Source organism: Solanum dulcamara, chromosome 9 (genome assembly GCF_947179165.1).
Source record: "Solanum dulcamara chromosome 9, daSolDulc1.2, whole genome shotgun sequence".
NCBI classification, from domain to species: Eukaryota; Viridiplantae; Streptophyta; class Magnoliopsida; order Solanales; family Solanaceae; genus Solanum; species Solanum dulcamara.
The window spans coordinates 25,128,740-25,143,769 of NC_077245.1; the positions used below are offsets into that span (position 1 = coordinate 25,128,740).

Consider the following 15,030-nt stretch of genomic DNA (forward strand, 5'->3'; position numbering starts at 1 on the left):
AATATGAGCCTTTATATAGGCTCCAAAACCCCCAAATTTTCCATGTATTTTCGATGTGGGAGAAGTGCATTTTTAGTTTTTTTTTATAGAAAAAACTAAAAATTTCAAAAATACAAATCATAATTAAACTAACCTAACTAAAATTGTATTTAGTAAAAAATAAAATCTTTTGAGATAATTTTCGAATAATCACATAAATAGTAATCAAAGATATATTTATATAGAAATATATATATTATACTAAAATTTATATAAAGATAAAAATAGTTAAGAATAATATGAAAATATATATATATATATATATATATATATATATAAAAGCTAATTATTTTAAAATGTTCGAATTCAAAAAAACTCGATAGCTAATTTGTATTGTGTATGGTTAAAATTGGGTGTCAACAATTATGTCTTCGTTGTATGTGATGAGACTTACCGTTATACATAACGCTTCAGCTCTTCCTATTGCAGTTTGACTATCACAATGTATACATATAGGAGCCATTGGTTTGGGCCAAAATGGAATATCTTCTAAGAAATTTCGAAGCCATTCTGCTTCTTCACCGGCCTTGTCTAAGGCTATAAACTCAGACTCCATTGTAGAGCGAGCTATACATGTTTGTTTGTATGATTTCCAAGATATCACTCCTCCACGAATGGTCAAAATGTATCCACTTGTGGACTTAGTTTCAGTTGACCCAGTAATCCAATTTGCATCACTATATCCTTCAACAACTGCTGGATACTTATTATAATGTGAAGCAAAGTTTTGAGTATGTTCTAAATACCCCAAAACTCGTTTCATTGCCATTTAATAATTTTGGTTGGGATTACTCATGTATCGACTCAATTTGCTTATAACACAAGCTATGTCTGGCCGTGTATAATTCATAATGTACATCAAACTTTCCAACACTCTTGCATAATCCAACTGAGCTTGACTTTCACCTTTATTTTTAGCAAGATCAAGGTTCACATCAATTGGTGTTTTTGCTCTTTTGAAGTTCAAGTACTTATATTTTTCAAGTACCTTTAAGATATAATGAGTTTGAGACAATGCTAGACTTTGAGGAGTTTTGTGAATTTTAATTCCCAATATCAAATCGGCAACTCCTACAAGTTTCATATCAAATTTACTAGAAAGCATATGCTTATTAGCATTTATGTTTGCAATGTCGTTACTCATTATTAGCATATCATCTACATATAAACAAACAATGACAATTTTGTTTGGAGTGTCTTTAATATAAGCACATTTATCACACTCATTAATCTTAAATCCATTTGTCAACATGGTTTGATCAAACTTCGTGTGCCATTGTTTGGGTGCTTGTTTTAGTCCATAAAGTGACTTAACAAGTTTGCAAACTTTATTTTCTTTACCAGGAACCACAAAGCCCTCAGGTTGTTCCATGTAAAGTTCTTTCTCCAATTCTCCATTTAAGAAAGTTGTTTTTACATCCATTTGATGAATTTCAAGGCTCTATATTGCAGCTAGCGCAATTAACGACCCAATGTATGTAATCCTAGTTACAAGTGAGTATGTATCAAAAAATCAAGACTTTCTTTCTGTTTAAATCTTTTGACGACAAGTCTTGCCTTATATTTGTCAATAGTTCCATCAGCTTTCATTTTTCTTTTGAAAATTCATTTTGAACCTACAAGTTTGTTTCCTGATGGAAGATTAACCAATTCCCAATTATGATTGCTCAATATTGAATCAATCTCACTATTGAAAGCCTCTTTCCAAAAAGATAACTCTGCAGCGAACATAACTTTTTTAAATGTTTGAGGCTCATTTTCAAGAAGAAATGTTACAAAATCATATCCAAATGAAGTAGATGTCCTTTGACGTTTACTTCGCCTTGGATTCTCTTTATTAGGTACATTCTCCTTTGATTCTTCTCAAAGTCATTTAGTTCGTTCACTAGATACTTCAAATCTAATTTTATACGGATATATATGTTCAAAAAAATTCAACATCATCTGATTGTATTACCGTATTCTCATAAATATCCCGATGTTCGGATTTGTGAATCAAAAATCGACATGCTTTACTATTTGTAGCATATCCAATGAAAATACAATCCATAGTCTTAGGTCCTATTGTGACCCTCTTAGGTTTAGGAACTTGTACTTTGGATAGACACTCCACACTTTGAAATATTTCAAGTTTGATTTTCTTCCTTTCCATTTCTCATAGGGAATAGACTGTGTTTTGCTGTGGGGAACTCTATTGAATATTCGATTTGCTGTAAGGATGGCTTTCCCCTACAAGTTTTGTGGTAAACCTGAACTTATAAGTAAAACATTCATCATTTTTTTTAAAATTCGATTCTTCCTTTCTGCAATTCCATTTGATTGAGGTGAGTAAGGGACAGTAGTTTGATGGATGATTCCATTTTCCAAACATATTTCTGCAAAAGAAGATTCATACTCTCCACCTCTATTACTTCTTATAATTTTTATCTTTTTATTCAACTAATTTGCAACTTCAGTTTTGTATTGTCTAAATGCTTTTATTGCTTAATCCTTACTATTTAACAAATAGACAAAATAATATCTAGTGCAATCGTCAATAAAAGTTATAAAATACTTTTTCCCACCACGAGTTGGTGTTGACTTCATATCACAAATGTATGTGTGAATCAATTCTAAGGGACTGGAATTCCTTTCAACAGATTTATAAGGATGCTTAGCATACTTAGATTCAACACATACTTGTCATTTTGATTTATTGCACTCAAAGTTAGGTAAAACTTCTAAGTTGATTAGTTCTCACAAGATTTTATAATTGACATGTCCCAAACATTCATGCCATAAACAATTTGACTCAAGAAAGTAAGAAGGACCAGAAATATTTAATTTGAAAAGACCCTCCGTGAAGTAAATCTTTCCCTACAATTTTTTTTCTTATTTATTATAATTTTGTCAAATACAAATATTGTTTAAAGTCAATACCTTGTTAGATGTCCTTTTCAAGAGGACCTTTCCATATTCTTCAATTTTGGTTGTTGCAGAATTATCCATGAACATAGTCTCATCGGGTCTAGTAAGAGCATATGAACCAAATGCTTCTTTGTAACAAAAAACCTGACAGATGATTTTTTTTATACAAATAATTATATTTTAGTAGACATGTATTTTCATGAAATATCACAACATTTTAAGTGATATTTTTTTATAAGAGAACACAACTCTTTTAAACAAGTATATATATATATATATATTTAATTTGATAGTTTCATACTAGTCATATCATATCATATACTAGTAAAAGAGAAACTCAACGATCAAAATATACTCCAAGAATTTTGTGGGTCTAACATAATACAAGAATGTCTTTCAATTTCATATCATGTGCTTCCACATTTAAATTAGACACTAATGCTAATTTTGTCTTTATCACAAGCAAATAAACCTCATATTTTAAATATGATCTCAAAAATATTTTTCAAGTATTTGAAAATAATTTTCCACATATTTGTTTTCTCATGCTTTCAAATGTATACTATCAAAATACATATTGACAGCATAAACCTCTTTTAAGGATAATATTCTACAAAAAAATTTATAGTGCTTTCATTTCCTCTGACAATCTTTACATATTGTCAAAGTTTAATTCATAGAGGCATTCATTGCAGGCACAAAATCATTCAAATGTATACTATTAAAATACATATTTCCTACAATTTTTTTTTCTAAGTCATACTATGAAAGTGTGGGAAAGAGTGGTGGAGATGAGGGTTAGGAGAGGCGTGTCTATTTCAGAGAACCAGTTTGGATTTATGCCGGGATGCTCAACTACTGAAGCTATCCATCTTATAAGGAGACTGGTGGAGCAGTATAGGGAGAGAAAGAGAGACTTGCATATGGTATTCATTGATCTAGAAAAGGCTTACGATAAAGTTCCACGATAAATACTATGGAGATGTTTGGAGGCTAAAGGTGTACCGGTGGCGTACATTAGAGTGATCAAGGATATATATGAGGGTGCCAAAACCAGGGTAAGGACAGTAGGAGGAGACTCAGAGCACTTCCCAATTGTGACGGGGTTACATCAAGGATCAGCCCTTAGTCCATTTTTATTTGCCTTGGTGATAGATGTATTGACGCGACAAATTCAAAGTGAGGTACCATGGTGTATGATTTTTGCGGACGATATAGTCCTGATCGATGAGACTCATAGCGGAGTTAACGCTAAGCTGGAGGATTGGAGACACACACTAGAGTCTAAAGGGTTTAAGCTGAGTAGGACCAAGACAGAGTACTTAGAGTGCAAGTTCAGTGAGACACCCCATGAGGTTGGCGCGGAAGTTATGCTTGGTGACCAGGCCATCCAAAAGAAATGTAGTTTCAAGTACCTGGGGTCTATCATGCAAGGCAGCGGGGAGATTGATGCCGATGTCACACATCGTATTGGGGTAGGGTGGATGAAATGGAGGCTCGCTTCCGGGGTGCTATGTGACAAGAAGGTGCCACCACAACTTAAGGGCAAGTTCTATAAAGTAGTTGTTAGACCAGCTATGTTATATGGGGAGGAGTGTTGGCCAATTAAGGTCTCTCACGTCCAAAAGATGAAAGTAGCCGAGATGAGAATGTTGAGATGGATGTGTGGGCATACCAGGAGCGACAGGATTAGAAATGAGGCTATTCGGGACAAGGTAGGAGTGGCCTCAGTGGAAGACAAGATGCGGGAAATGCGACTTAGGTGGTTTGGGCATGTGAAGAGGAGAGACACAGATGCCCCAGTGAGGAGGTGTGAGAGGTTGGTCATGGATGGTTTCAGAAGAGGTAGGGGTAGGCCGAAGAAATATTGGGGAGAAGTGATTAGACAAGACATGGCGCAGTTACAGCTTACCGAGGACATGACCTTAGATAGGAGTATATGGAGGACCCGCATTCGGGTAGAAGGCTAGTACATAGTCGCGTTATCCTACCCTATTAGTAGGCGCATTAGCGCACTATAATTTCCTTTGTGGAGGACTCAGATTAGGTTAAAAGGCTAAGTGATTCATCCTTTGCACCATAGTAGTTGCAGTTCTGCTCATTGTTTATTGCCTTTTGACTAATGCATTGTATTGTTGTTTATAGTTGTGGCGCCAATGTACTTTGACTGTCTTACCTATCTTATCTTATCTTATTTATTTATTTATTTATTGTAGTTATGCCTCTTTCTTTCCGTACCACTCTACCACGACTTTCCCTTTTGCTATTCCTGTTTCATCTTGTTTTCTATATGTTTGCCCCTATCTGACCTTTTATCTTGTCCTCTCTTAAAGCCGAGGGTCTTTCGAAAATAGCCGCCCTACCTTTCAAGGTGGGGGTTAGGTCTGCGTACACTCTACCCTCCCCAGACCCCACATTATGGGATTATACTGGTTTGTTGTTGTTGTTGTTGTTGTTGTTGTAGTATATTTTTTCCCCTTCTGTCACAATTAGACAGACCACTTAGTATTGAAAATACTAACACTAAAGACTTCATCTTTGTACAACTTGTTTCTACTTAACAATGAAGTTTTTATATTTTTCGAATCGTCAACTAAATGAACTTTGAATGCTGATGAAGTTTTTATGATTGCAAATCAATTTTAAATTCAGATAGAGTAGAAAACCAAGAGGTTTTAATCTCCAAAAATCAAAAATACAACACTGTTTCTAGTTAACGATGAAGTTTTTATATTCTTCAAATCGTTTACCCTTTATATTCTTGACGAAGTTTTTATATTCTTTAAACCAAATGCACAGTGTGATTTATTCGGTGAAGTTTTTATATTCTTCAAACCAAAGGAGTAGAAAACCAAAAGATATTAGTTTTCAAATATCAAACACGATTGAATTTCATACATAGTAGAAAACTACACAAATTTTAGTCTCCAAAACAAAATTAAAAAATCATAAGGACATGATTTTCTTTTCAAAAAACTTTCTTTATTACCAAGTTTGTTGGACTGACTTTAAATCTATGAATGATAAATTCTATAGAGTTTCCACGTAGTCAGACCAATAAAGTTTTTTTTATGGAATAAATTTAATATTCGATGAAGTTTTTTATATTCTTCAAATCGAATATTAAACTTTTCTTTTCTTCTTCTTTTCTGGAAAAAGAATGTCTTTCCATCTACGTTCTTGGATTAAGATCCTTAAAAGATGCATCCAATATTGGATGTGATACACACAAAAGTATTTCTCTATCCAATTTTATCACAACAGATAATAAACCTTTGAAAATAGTTTGTGAAAACTATTAAGACAATAACACATTATTTAACTTAATCATCTTTAATTTGACCAATGTTATGGTATCAAGTCTAATATTCCTTCATAATGTACTTACTTAGACATAGCAGAATCATATAAATATCATGGGCCATGGCAATGACTTCTAAGATTTGTCGTACCCCAATCCAAAAATGTCAGATACAAGAAAAACATATTAAATTCCTTAAGTTTGTTACTCCTACTGTATTAAGGTTAGTAAATCAGAAACTATAAAGATGAAAATAATAAAAAAATTGTATCCGAGTCCACAGAATTTACTGTGTGTCCTTAAGAAATTTAATCCCCTCACTGTACCCGAGGTTATAGATTATTTCCTCCCAAGATAAAATGGATAAACTATTAAAGAAGTAACAGTACCTCAGACTTAAATAATTTCAGCAAACTCAAAAGGCAGCAACAAAATCACACAAAGACTCAATTTTATTTGAAAGAAAATATATATACAGAAGAAGGAGAAATTTGATGTTTAAAAATGAGAGAAAAATCCTCTATTTATAGACAACAAAAGCTAATGTGAACAAGTACTTATTGTGGCTTATCGGAAAAGTAACAACCCTTCACAAAAGTCACAACCTTTCAGAAAAGTCGCAACTCTTCAAAAAAGTCACAAATTTTGTTGAAAAAGTCACAACCTTTCGAAAAGTCACAACCTTTCGAAACGTTACAACCTTTCAGAACGATCACAACCCTTCGTAAAGATCACAACCTTTCATTTCCTATTCACACCTTTAAAACCTAACAGTTAATTCAGAATTTACATAATTATTGTATTTTTTTTACCGTATTTATAAAATATTTCATTTGATAAATTTAATAAGCTTCATATTAATGGAAGAAATTATAAAGCATGTTCATAAAAATTAATATATCAAAAAGTATAAGGAAGGGCAAATATGACCCTTTTCCATTCTTCCAAATAGAAAAGGAAGCGTAAACTATAAAAACGAAAGGAAAAGGAAAAGCGGATCCAGTTCTACAATTTCATTCACCTAAACACAAGATGCTTCCTCCTTGCTCCATTTGGATCTTCGGCTTCCTCCTCCTCTTCCTATCTCCCTCGCCGTCGGCGGCGGAGCAGAATCAACAGTTCGCCGTCGACGGGAAAGTATTGGAACTTGATGAATCCAACTTCGAAGCCGCTATTTCTACCTTCGATTATATCTTCGTCGATTTCTATGCTCCTTGGTGTGGTCACTGCAAACGTCTTTCTCCTGAGGTTTTACTTCCTCTCTTTTTCTTCTCTATTTGCTTTTTTTTTCTTTTTAAATGGTTTGGATATGATTTTACTTCATTGATGTCTTGTTAGAGTAAAATTAAGGATAATTTACATCGAATTACGTAATGAATAACAGAGATATACTAATTGCTGTAGCTTTCAGGACATAAAGTAATATCATCTTAAAGTTTATTCTTTTCTTAAGGTTTTATTTCCAAATTTTAATTATTAATTAATTATATATGGGCAGTTTAATACTCTACTAATGTAAAATGTTTTTTTGGTACATGAATCAACTCTGCCTCAGCTGCTAGTGTATATATGTGCACCCTATTATGTACCTAATAAGGTGTTGATAGTATTATATTTGACTCTTGAGAAATTCTTATAAAAAAGAAAGATACTTGAGAAATAGATGTTTATGATCTACCCTGATTTGAAACTATAGAGGGATGGGGGGGCTTATCATGTTCACGTTAAACTTATGTGAAAAAGGAAGCTCCCCTTCATGCTACTAAAGAGCATAGAATGATTTCATTTACAATGAAAGAGGATTTTGGATGCCGGCTTTTAACTTAATATATGTTCACATCCATGATACATGAACTGCCAGAAAGAAGCTGTTTTCCATGAGCAACAAAGTTCAAGTGGCTGAGGAAAACACTGCTGGGGGGCTGATCTTAGCTGCTGGATTAGCTTGTTTATGGTCACTAGTGAGGAATTACTCATTCTGTTACTTCTTGTGACTTTATTTTCTCTTGTGGTACTGGTCAAATGCTTCCTCACCAGAATTTGTAAGGTTCATATGCAAAGTCAATTATCCAATCAAGAGAGAGAAAAAAAAAGAGTTCTGCAATACCTTGGAAAGCAAGTCATTCCCCAATACATAAAGTGGAGAAGAAAATGGGAGCACTAGAGGATAGTGAGATCGAAAAAGGATATATTGATTAAATGTCAAGGCTTAGAGTAATCGTGCAAAGGAAGTTCATTGGTGTCAGACAATATCATGATATGTCATGTAAGAAGTGATTGTTACCACCTGTTTATAAACTGATAGGCATAGTTGTGTCCTTCTAGTCTAAGAGGTAATTTCTCCCTTTAAGGAATGCCTCTATTTTGGGTGGTTAAGTGTGTTGCTTGTGATCACTGAAACTTCTTGAAGGATGATTTTGAATTGTTTCTTTCTAAAGTTTGATGATATTGATATGCTCGGCAATAGAAGGTGTTATCAAGATCTTTACTTGAGTTCACTAAGTGTCATACTCTGCATGCTATGTTACAATTCTTTCACCAACGAAGGGACATTTATTTTGTTTTCTTCCCCATACAAGTTTATACATGTGAACAGTATTTCATTTGTTTGTCTTATTGAATAATAGATATTTTTGATTGTAACATCACAAAGCACTCTGACAAAAGTTCCTTGCAGTTGGACAAAGCGTCTGTCAATCTTGCTGTATTGAAGCAGCCAGTTGTAATTGCAAAAGTAGATGCTGACAAATACAGTCGTCTTGCTTCTAAATATGAAATTGAGTATGTCTGCTTTACACATATTAGTTATTACTACAATTATTTTGTTTAATCATATTCATAATGTACAACTTGCTTTCTGGTTAAATCAAGTTGCTCGAACCAAAAGAAGAGAATAAGTTATTCTTTAGTTTGGTAAAACATTTCTATTAGCATTATTAGATTCACAGTTTGTTATCTTAAACAATTTGTTAGTCTTCTATAGATCGCCAAAGACTGTAGATGCAGATCCTATAAAAAACTTCCTATTCCTAATCCAGTGTTCCTTTTTTTCTTTTTTTCCTTGAGAAAGGTAAGTGTATTAAAACAGAAACAAGCACCAATAAAGTACTGTTCAAAAGTATTTACAGAGAATCCTAAGATGAATTCCTTTTTATTCTTAGAGGATTCTATAAGATTTATCACTGCCTCAGCTTCATTTAAAAAGTTCTGTTTACACCAAAAGTAAAACAAAAGTTAACAGTTCATCTTTATCCTCTGCCTAGAGTTTTCCTTGTCTTCAAAGTATCTGTCATTTCTTTCTCTCCAAAATATTCCACCATTTACATGCAGGAATGGTATACCACCATTTATTCTGCTTTGTACATCTTGTTTTAATGTTCCAGCACTTTAAAATTCACATGTATCTCTGCGCATAGTCCATTTAAGCCTCATCATGTTAAGGAACAACTGCCACAATTGATCTGTAGCATGACAATGCAAAATAGATGATTGACATTCTCAGATTCTTTTCCACATATGTAACAGTTTGAGCACTACATGATTCCTCCTTTGTAGATTTTCATGTGTCAAGCAAGCCTTTCTATCCACCAACCAGGTGAGCCATTCCACTTCACAAGGGACATTTGTTATCCAGATATTTCCTCAAGGTCAACATCCTCCTTGCTTTCCAACAGAATTCAGAAGCCTAAAACAAGATTTTATTGTAAAGGCGCCCCTTCTATGAGCTTTCCAGATTAGTTCCTTCCGTCAAACCTTTTGAAGGTTTGAGTACTTTCAAGAAATCAGCCACATTATGCTCAATTCCCAATCATTTAAATGTCCCTGAAGTTGAAATTTCATCCTTGTTGCCCCCTCAGAATAGCCAAACTAGCATCAGGTAAAACAGTACATCTGAATAGATCAGGGAATACATCTTTAAAGGAGCATACCCAATCCAGTTATCATCCCAAAAAAAGAAATCCTTCTTCCATCACTCACTACAAACCCAATATTACCAACAATGTTTTACCAAACAGCTCTAATACTCATCCTTAAACACGCTCCATATGGTGTAGTCACTACTTTCGTAATCCAAAAACCTTGAGAGCCATACTTTACCGTCGCTTCTTTCCATAGTGCCTGTTCTTCTGAAGTGAATCTTCACAACCATTTCATCAGCAAGCTGCAGTTGTGTTGCCTCAAAATTCTAATGCCTAAACCCCTTCCCTTCTTGTTGAGTGTAAGTGAACTCCATCTAACTAAATGGAAAGTTGTCTTATCTCTGTTTCCCTGCTAAAGAAAATCCCTTCTTAGTTTGTCTAACCTCTTCTCCAATTTGCCCGGTAATAAAGACATCACATATGTGGGAAGGGCATCAAGGACAATACTTATCAGCATCAATCTTCCCCCAGTGATAAGTCTTGACTTTCCACCTTGCCAACCTCTGTACTACTCCTTTGCCTATGTCTATAGCTTTGTTCCTAGATCCCAGTGGCAATTCCATTCCTGATCCATTATTCATCCATATATGAAACCATTTTTGGATTGCAACAGACAAAAAAACAATGAATGAGGACCACACACGCACAAAAACATGGAACTTAGCTTGAGCACCCTTCCCTGGCCTCTTTGCTGTCTCACTACACCTGAAAGCTGCCACCACCATCCACTGCCTTCACCTCTTTGGAGCCTCCTTAATCTTACCTTTCTATATCCCAATTCAGAACATGATCTCAACGTGCCTTCTCTTCTAGACTCTCCCATATCTAAGTAGTACGACATTTCTGGAATTTCTTTTCACACCTAATGTTGCGTTCTGATGTAGGATACTCATTTTATTTGGTGAGACCTCGTCAGAGGCAGATTAGCCTTGTCAGATAAGCAGCAAGGGGCATAATGAGGAAAGTGCTGGTGGGTAGAAGATAATGCAAGTGGGAATGGGAACGTGATGCTGAGTTGTGGACTCTGTGGCCCAAGGATTTGGAATTGGGGTCTTATTTAATCTGTGGAGGATGTTCTCTATAGAGTCCCCATGAGGCTGAATCAGCTAACAAATATTTTTCTCGGTCTCCTTTTTCACTTCAATATAAACATGGACTGAAGTTCAAACATATGTTCCTTTTTGGGAGAGGATGAAAACGGAAGAGACTTTGGACTTGAGGTTCCTATGTGCTCTTTTCTTTTCATTGGACAATTAAAATCAAAATAGACAGACTATACCAATTCACATGTTTTAGAAATTTCGGTAATTTATCACTAATAAATGAATGCAATTGTTGCCTGAGATGAATTAATGTGGAGAAATATGGTCAATGAAGATTCATATACCTGACCCCAATATGTTTTGAATTGAGGTGTAGCTGTTGTTGTAAATGTTTGCAGTTATTATGTAAAAAGACGGTGAAATGTTTCTTTTGTTGCAATGCAGTGGATTTCCTACTTTGAAGATATTCATGCATGGAGTTCCAACAGATTATTATGGACCAAGAAAGGCAGATTTACTTGTGAGATTTTTGAAGAAGTTTGTCGCTTCTGATGTGGCCATACTCAATTCTGACTCTGCAATTAGTGAATTTATTGAAGAAGCTGGCAAAAATTTTCCTATATTCATAGGCTTTGGTTTGAGTGAGTCTGTCATATCACATTTGGCGGTGAAATACAAGAAAAATGCATGGTTTTCTGTGGCAAAAGATTTCTCGGATAAAACAATGGAATTCTATGATTTTGACAAAGTACCTGCATTGGTAGCCCTTCATCTGAGCTATAATGAACAGAGCATATTTTATGGCCCCTTTGAAGGTCAGTAAGTTCTTGAAATTTTGGTGTAGTCACAAGTCACAACCCTTGTGCTTGCTTTATTCCCTTTTCATAAGGAACACACAAATGACAAATACTCTATGTTTATTCTTGAAAGGTTTCAAAGTATATGCTTAGTAGCTTCCCTAGTTCCATGGCTATGAGCTTTACACGGTGTTCCTTGTTCATTTTAATTGCTTGGTGTTCTGCATTTGATCTTCACCCTATTAAAGAACAACTGAGAACTATTTTTCAGCTGAAACTGTGCCTTGAATTACAAACAGTGGCTGAATCTACGCTTTCCTGCTATGGTTGCAGAGAAGTTCCTTGAGGATTATATCAAACAGAGCTTGCTCCCTCTGGTTTTACCTATTAATCAAGATTCTCTGAAGTCGTTGAAAGACGACAAGAGGAAAATTGTTCTAACAATTGTGGAAGATGAGAATGATGAGAGGTCAAAAGGACTAGTAAAACTCTTGAAAGCTGCTGCATCTGCGAACCGTGACTTGGTGTTTGCTTTTGTTGGGTTCAAGCAGTGGCAAGACTTTGCCGAGTCATTTGATGTATCTAAGAAAATTAATCTACCAATGATGATTGTATGGGACGGAGACGAGGAGTATTTTTCAGTAAGCTTGAAACCTTCTCTCTCTCTCTCTCTCTCTCTCTTCAAGTGTAGTTTTGCCTAGCAAAGGTTTACAGCTCTAAACAACATTTTTGCTTGTGTGCTTCTTCACCATGTTAAGTTAGCGACAAGCATGACCTCGCGCATTCTATAGTTTCTCTTTTAAGTATAAGAGAAGCATGAATCTGTAGTTAGCCTACTTTTTGTTTGGACTTTCACCTTTTTTTCCAATTTCCTTATCTATTAATTAACCACCTGGTAATGGAAGTGCAAACATTAATTATTCATGTATTATAAATGTGTTTCAGGGGTTCAGATTTCCAACAAGTGATATTGAACTATGGCTGACCTAATGGCTTTAGTAGACATCGCCTAGGTCATGTTAGTACTAAAAGAAAAAAGAGAAACAAGGAACATAAAGGCCAAAAACATGAAATAACATCATAAATGCTCAGTTGGATTGTTACCTGCTCTCCTGCTAGTAGATACCACCAGAAGTTTCAAGGGTGACAAATATTGCAGGACTATGGCAATTTTAAAACCATTGGACATGGTCTTATTCTTGTCTTCATGAGGAGAACGAGTCACTTTTAACTTTTAGATTTGATGCCCGCTTAGGTTTTAATAAACTAATAATGAATTCTTATCAGTTACCTAGTCTGTACATATTTGCATAGGTTTTGATATTTATATGCTCCTCTTCTCTGTGAAGAATGAATGCATATGGTAAAGCCATAGAGGAACCTGGAAGAAAGTTTTGAGTGTTCTATCTATTTGACTGGGATTTGAGTCTTGAGATGACCTTGTAATGTATTGCATTTTGTTGGTAGGCTTGGGAAACATATTATAGGTTTAACACTTCACCCTTCATTTTTTAAGTTTGACAGTGTAAATCACATTTTTAACTCATTAGGACTAAGGTGAAGCATTGAGGTGATAATTTTTATTATTAGTAATTGACTTTATTTACTGATGTTGAGCTTTTACACAAACAATAGGTCATCGGCTCAGACAGTGTTGAAGATGAAGATCAGGGGTCCCAAATTACGCGGTTTCTTAAAGGCTACAGGGAAGGAAGTGTTATACAGAAACACATCACTTCAGATGCTTACAAGGCTTTCAGAAACTCAATGTATATGATCGGAGCACTTATCCTTGTTCTCGTTGTGATACTGGTGGTGACGATCATGCAGTCTGTGAAAGAGGAGCCCTCAAAAGAGCATGTTGATCATCCAGGGAGCTCTACATCTCCATCAGAAGCCAGAGAAGCACTTTGTCCTGGCGATAAAGAAGAAAAGATAGATTAAGTTCACTTTTTGGAACATTAATTTCAGTCTCACAGAAATAAATAGCTTGAGAAATTTTTGACAAGATGAGCAATTGACATGGCAGCCTCAGAGAGATGTTTTAAGTTTCAGATCCATAATTTATCATAAGCAAATACACGAACAGCTATACTTGTAGAATTGCTTTGTAGGATACTCTGCATCCACTGATGGGAAAGGAATGCTTTAGTGAAAGGATTGGTGATTTATTTATTATTGAAGTTGTAAGGACAAATTTTACTTTGTCTTGTGTATAATATGAATTAGAAAAACAAAACACGAGAATGTTACTTTGTTTTATTCTTATACATAATATATGTTGTTAAATCCCGCAGCATGTTGAAAGCAAAAGCTATTGTAAGTCAGTCGAGGATTTGAAGATTTTAATGAGCAGTAAATTTGATGATATCTCTATTAGCCTCTTTGGATTGACTTATTTTTAATCAGCTTACAAGTTGAAAACTGCTTATAAGTTTTTTTTTAAAAAGTAGGTACGGGCCAATTTTTTTTTTTTGACTTATAATCTGTTTTCAACTTATAAACTGCTTAAAATAAGTTCATCCAAATAAACCCAACTATTTATTGGGACTTATTTTAAGCACAAAATGACTTTAAGTTGGCTAGCCAAACACTCAAAAAAAAGCTGAAAACAGCTTATAAGTCAATCCAAACGGCCTCTATATCTCGATTGAATTATAAGTTTGTCGAGTGATGGCATTGTGGAGTGTAGTTTAACTTTACAATAAAAAAAACATGATCGATATTACAACCCAGATCAATTTGATACTACTAATTACATTTTCATTGTTGCAAAATCAGTAATGATGGCTTGAAAATTGCTAGTCTTGGTGAAGATTTTGTATCCAAATTGAGAAGAAAGATGATAACTACATGGACCAAATAAACAGAAATCATTGGTCAAAGGTCAAGACAGATGAAAACATTTAAAACACAGAATACCAAAAATATCTTAAGCCTCCTATACCATCATCCAATTATAAAGACCACGTTCCTCCCCTTCATACAACACGCTTTATTATTCTTTCTTACCCTATCTTTTT

The 15,030-nt window shown here is 34.6% G+C and overlaps 1 protein-coding gene across 2 annotated transcripts; it reads left to right on the forward strand.

Annotated features, from left to right (window-relative positions):
- Positions 1-7,184: 7,184 nt before the first annotated feature.
- LOC129904006 (protein disulfide-isomerase 5-2-like) lies at positions 7,185-14,320 on the forward strand. 2 transcript variants are annotated; one of them, XM_055979539.1, is made up of 6 exons: positions 7,429-7,495; positions 8,109-8,513; positions 8,925-9,028; positions 11,655-12,025; positions 12,341-12,648; positions 13,643-14,320. In XM_055979539.1, the coding sequence occupies exons 2-6, from the start codon at positions 8,502-8,504 to the stop codon at positions 13,949-13,951; spliced, it is 1,104 nt and encodes a 367-aa protein (XP_055835514.1). In that variant the 5' UTR covers positions 7,429-7,495; positions 8,109-8,501; the 3' UTR covers positions 13,952-14,320. The 2 variants fall into 2 exon arrangements, with proteins under 2 accessions (XP_055835513.1, XP_055835514.1); XM_055979538.1 differs by lacking the exon at positions 8,109-8,513 and having other exon boundaries at positions 7,185-7,495.
- Positions 14,321-15,030: the final 710 nt, after the last annotated feature.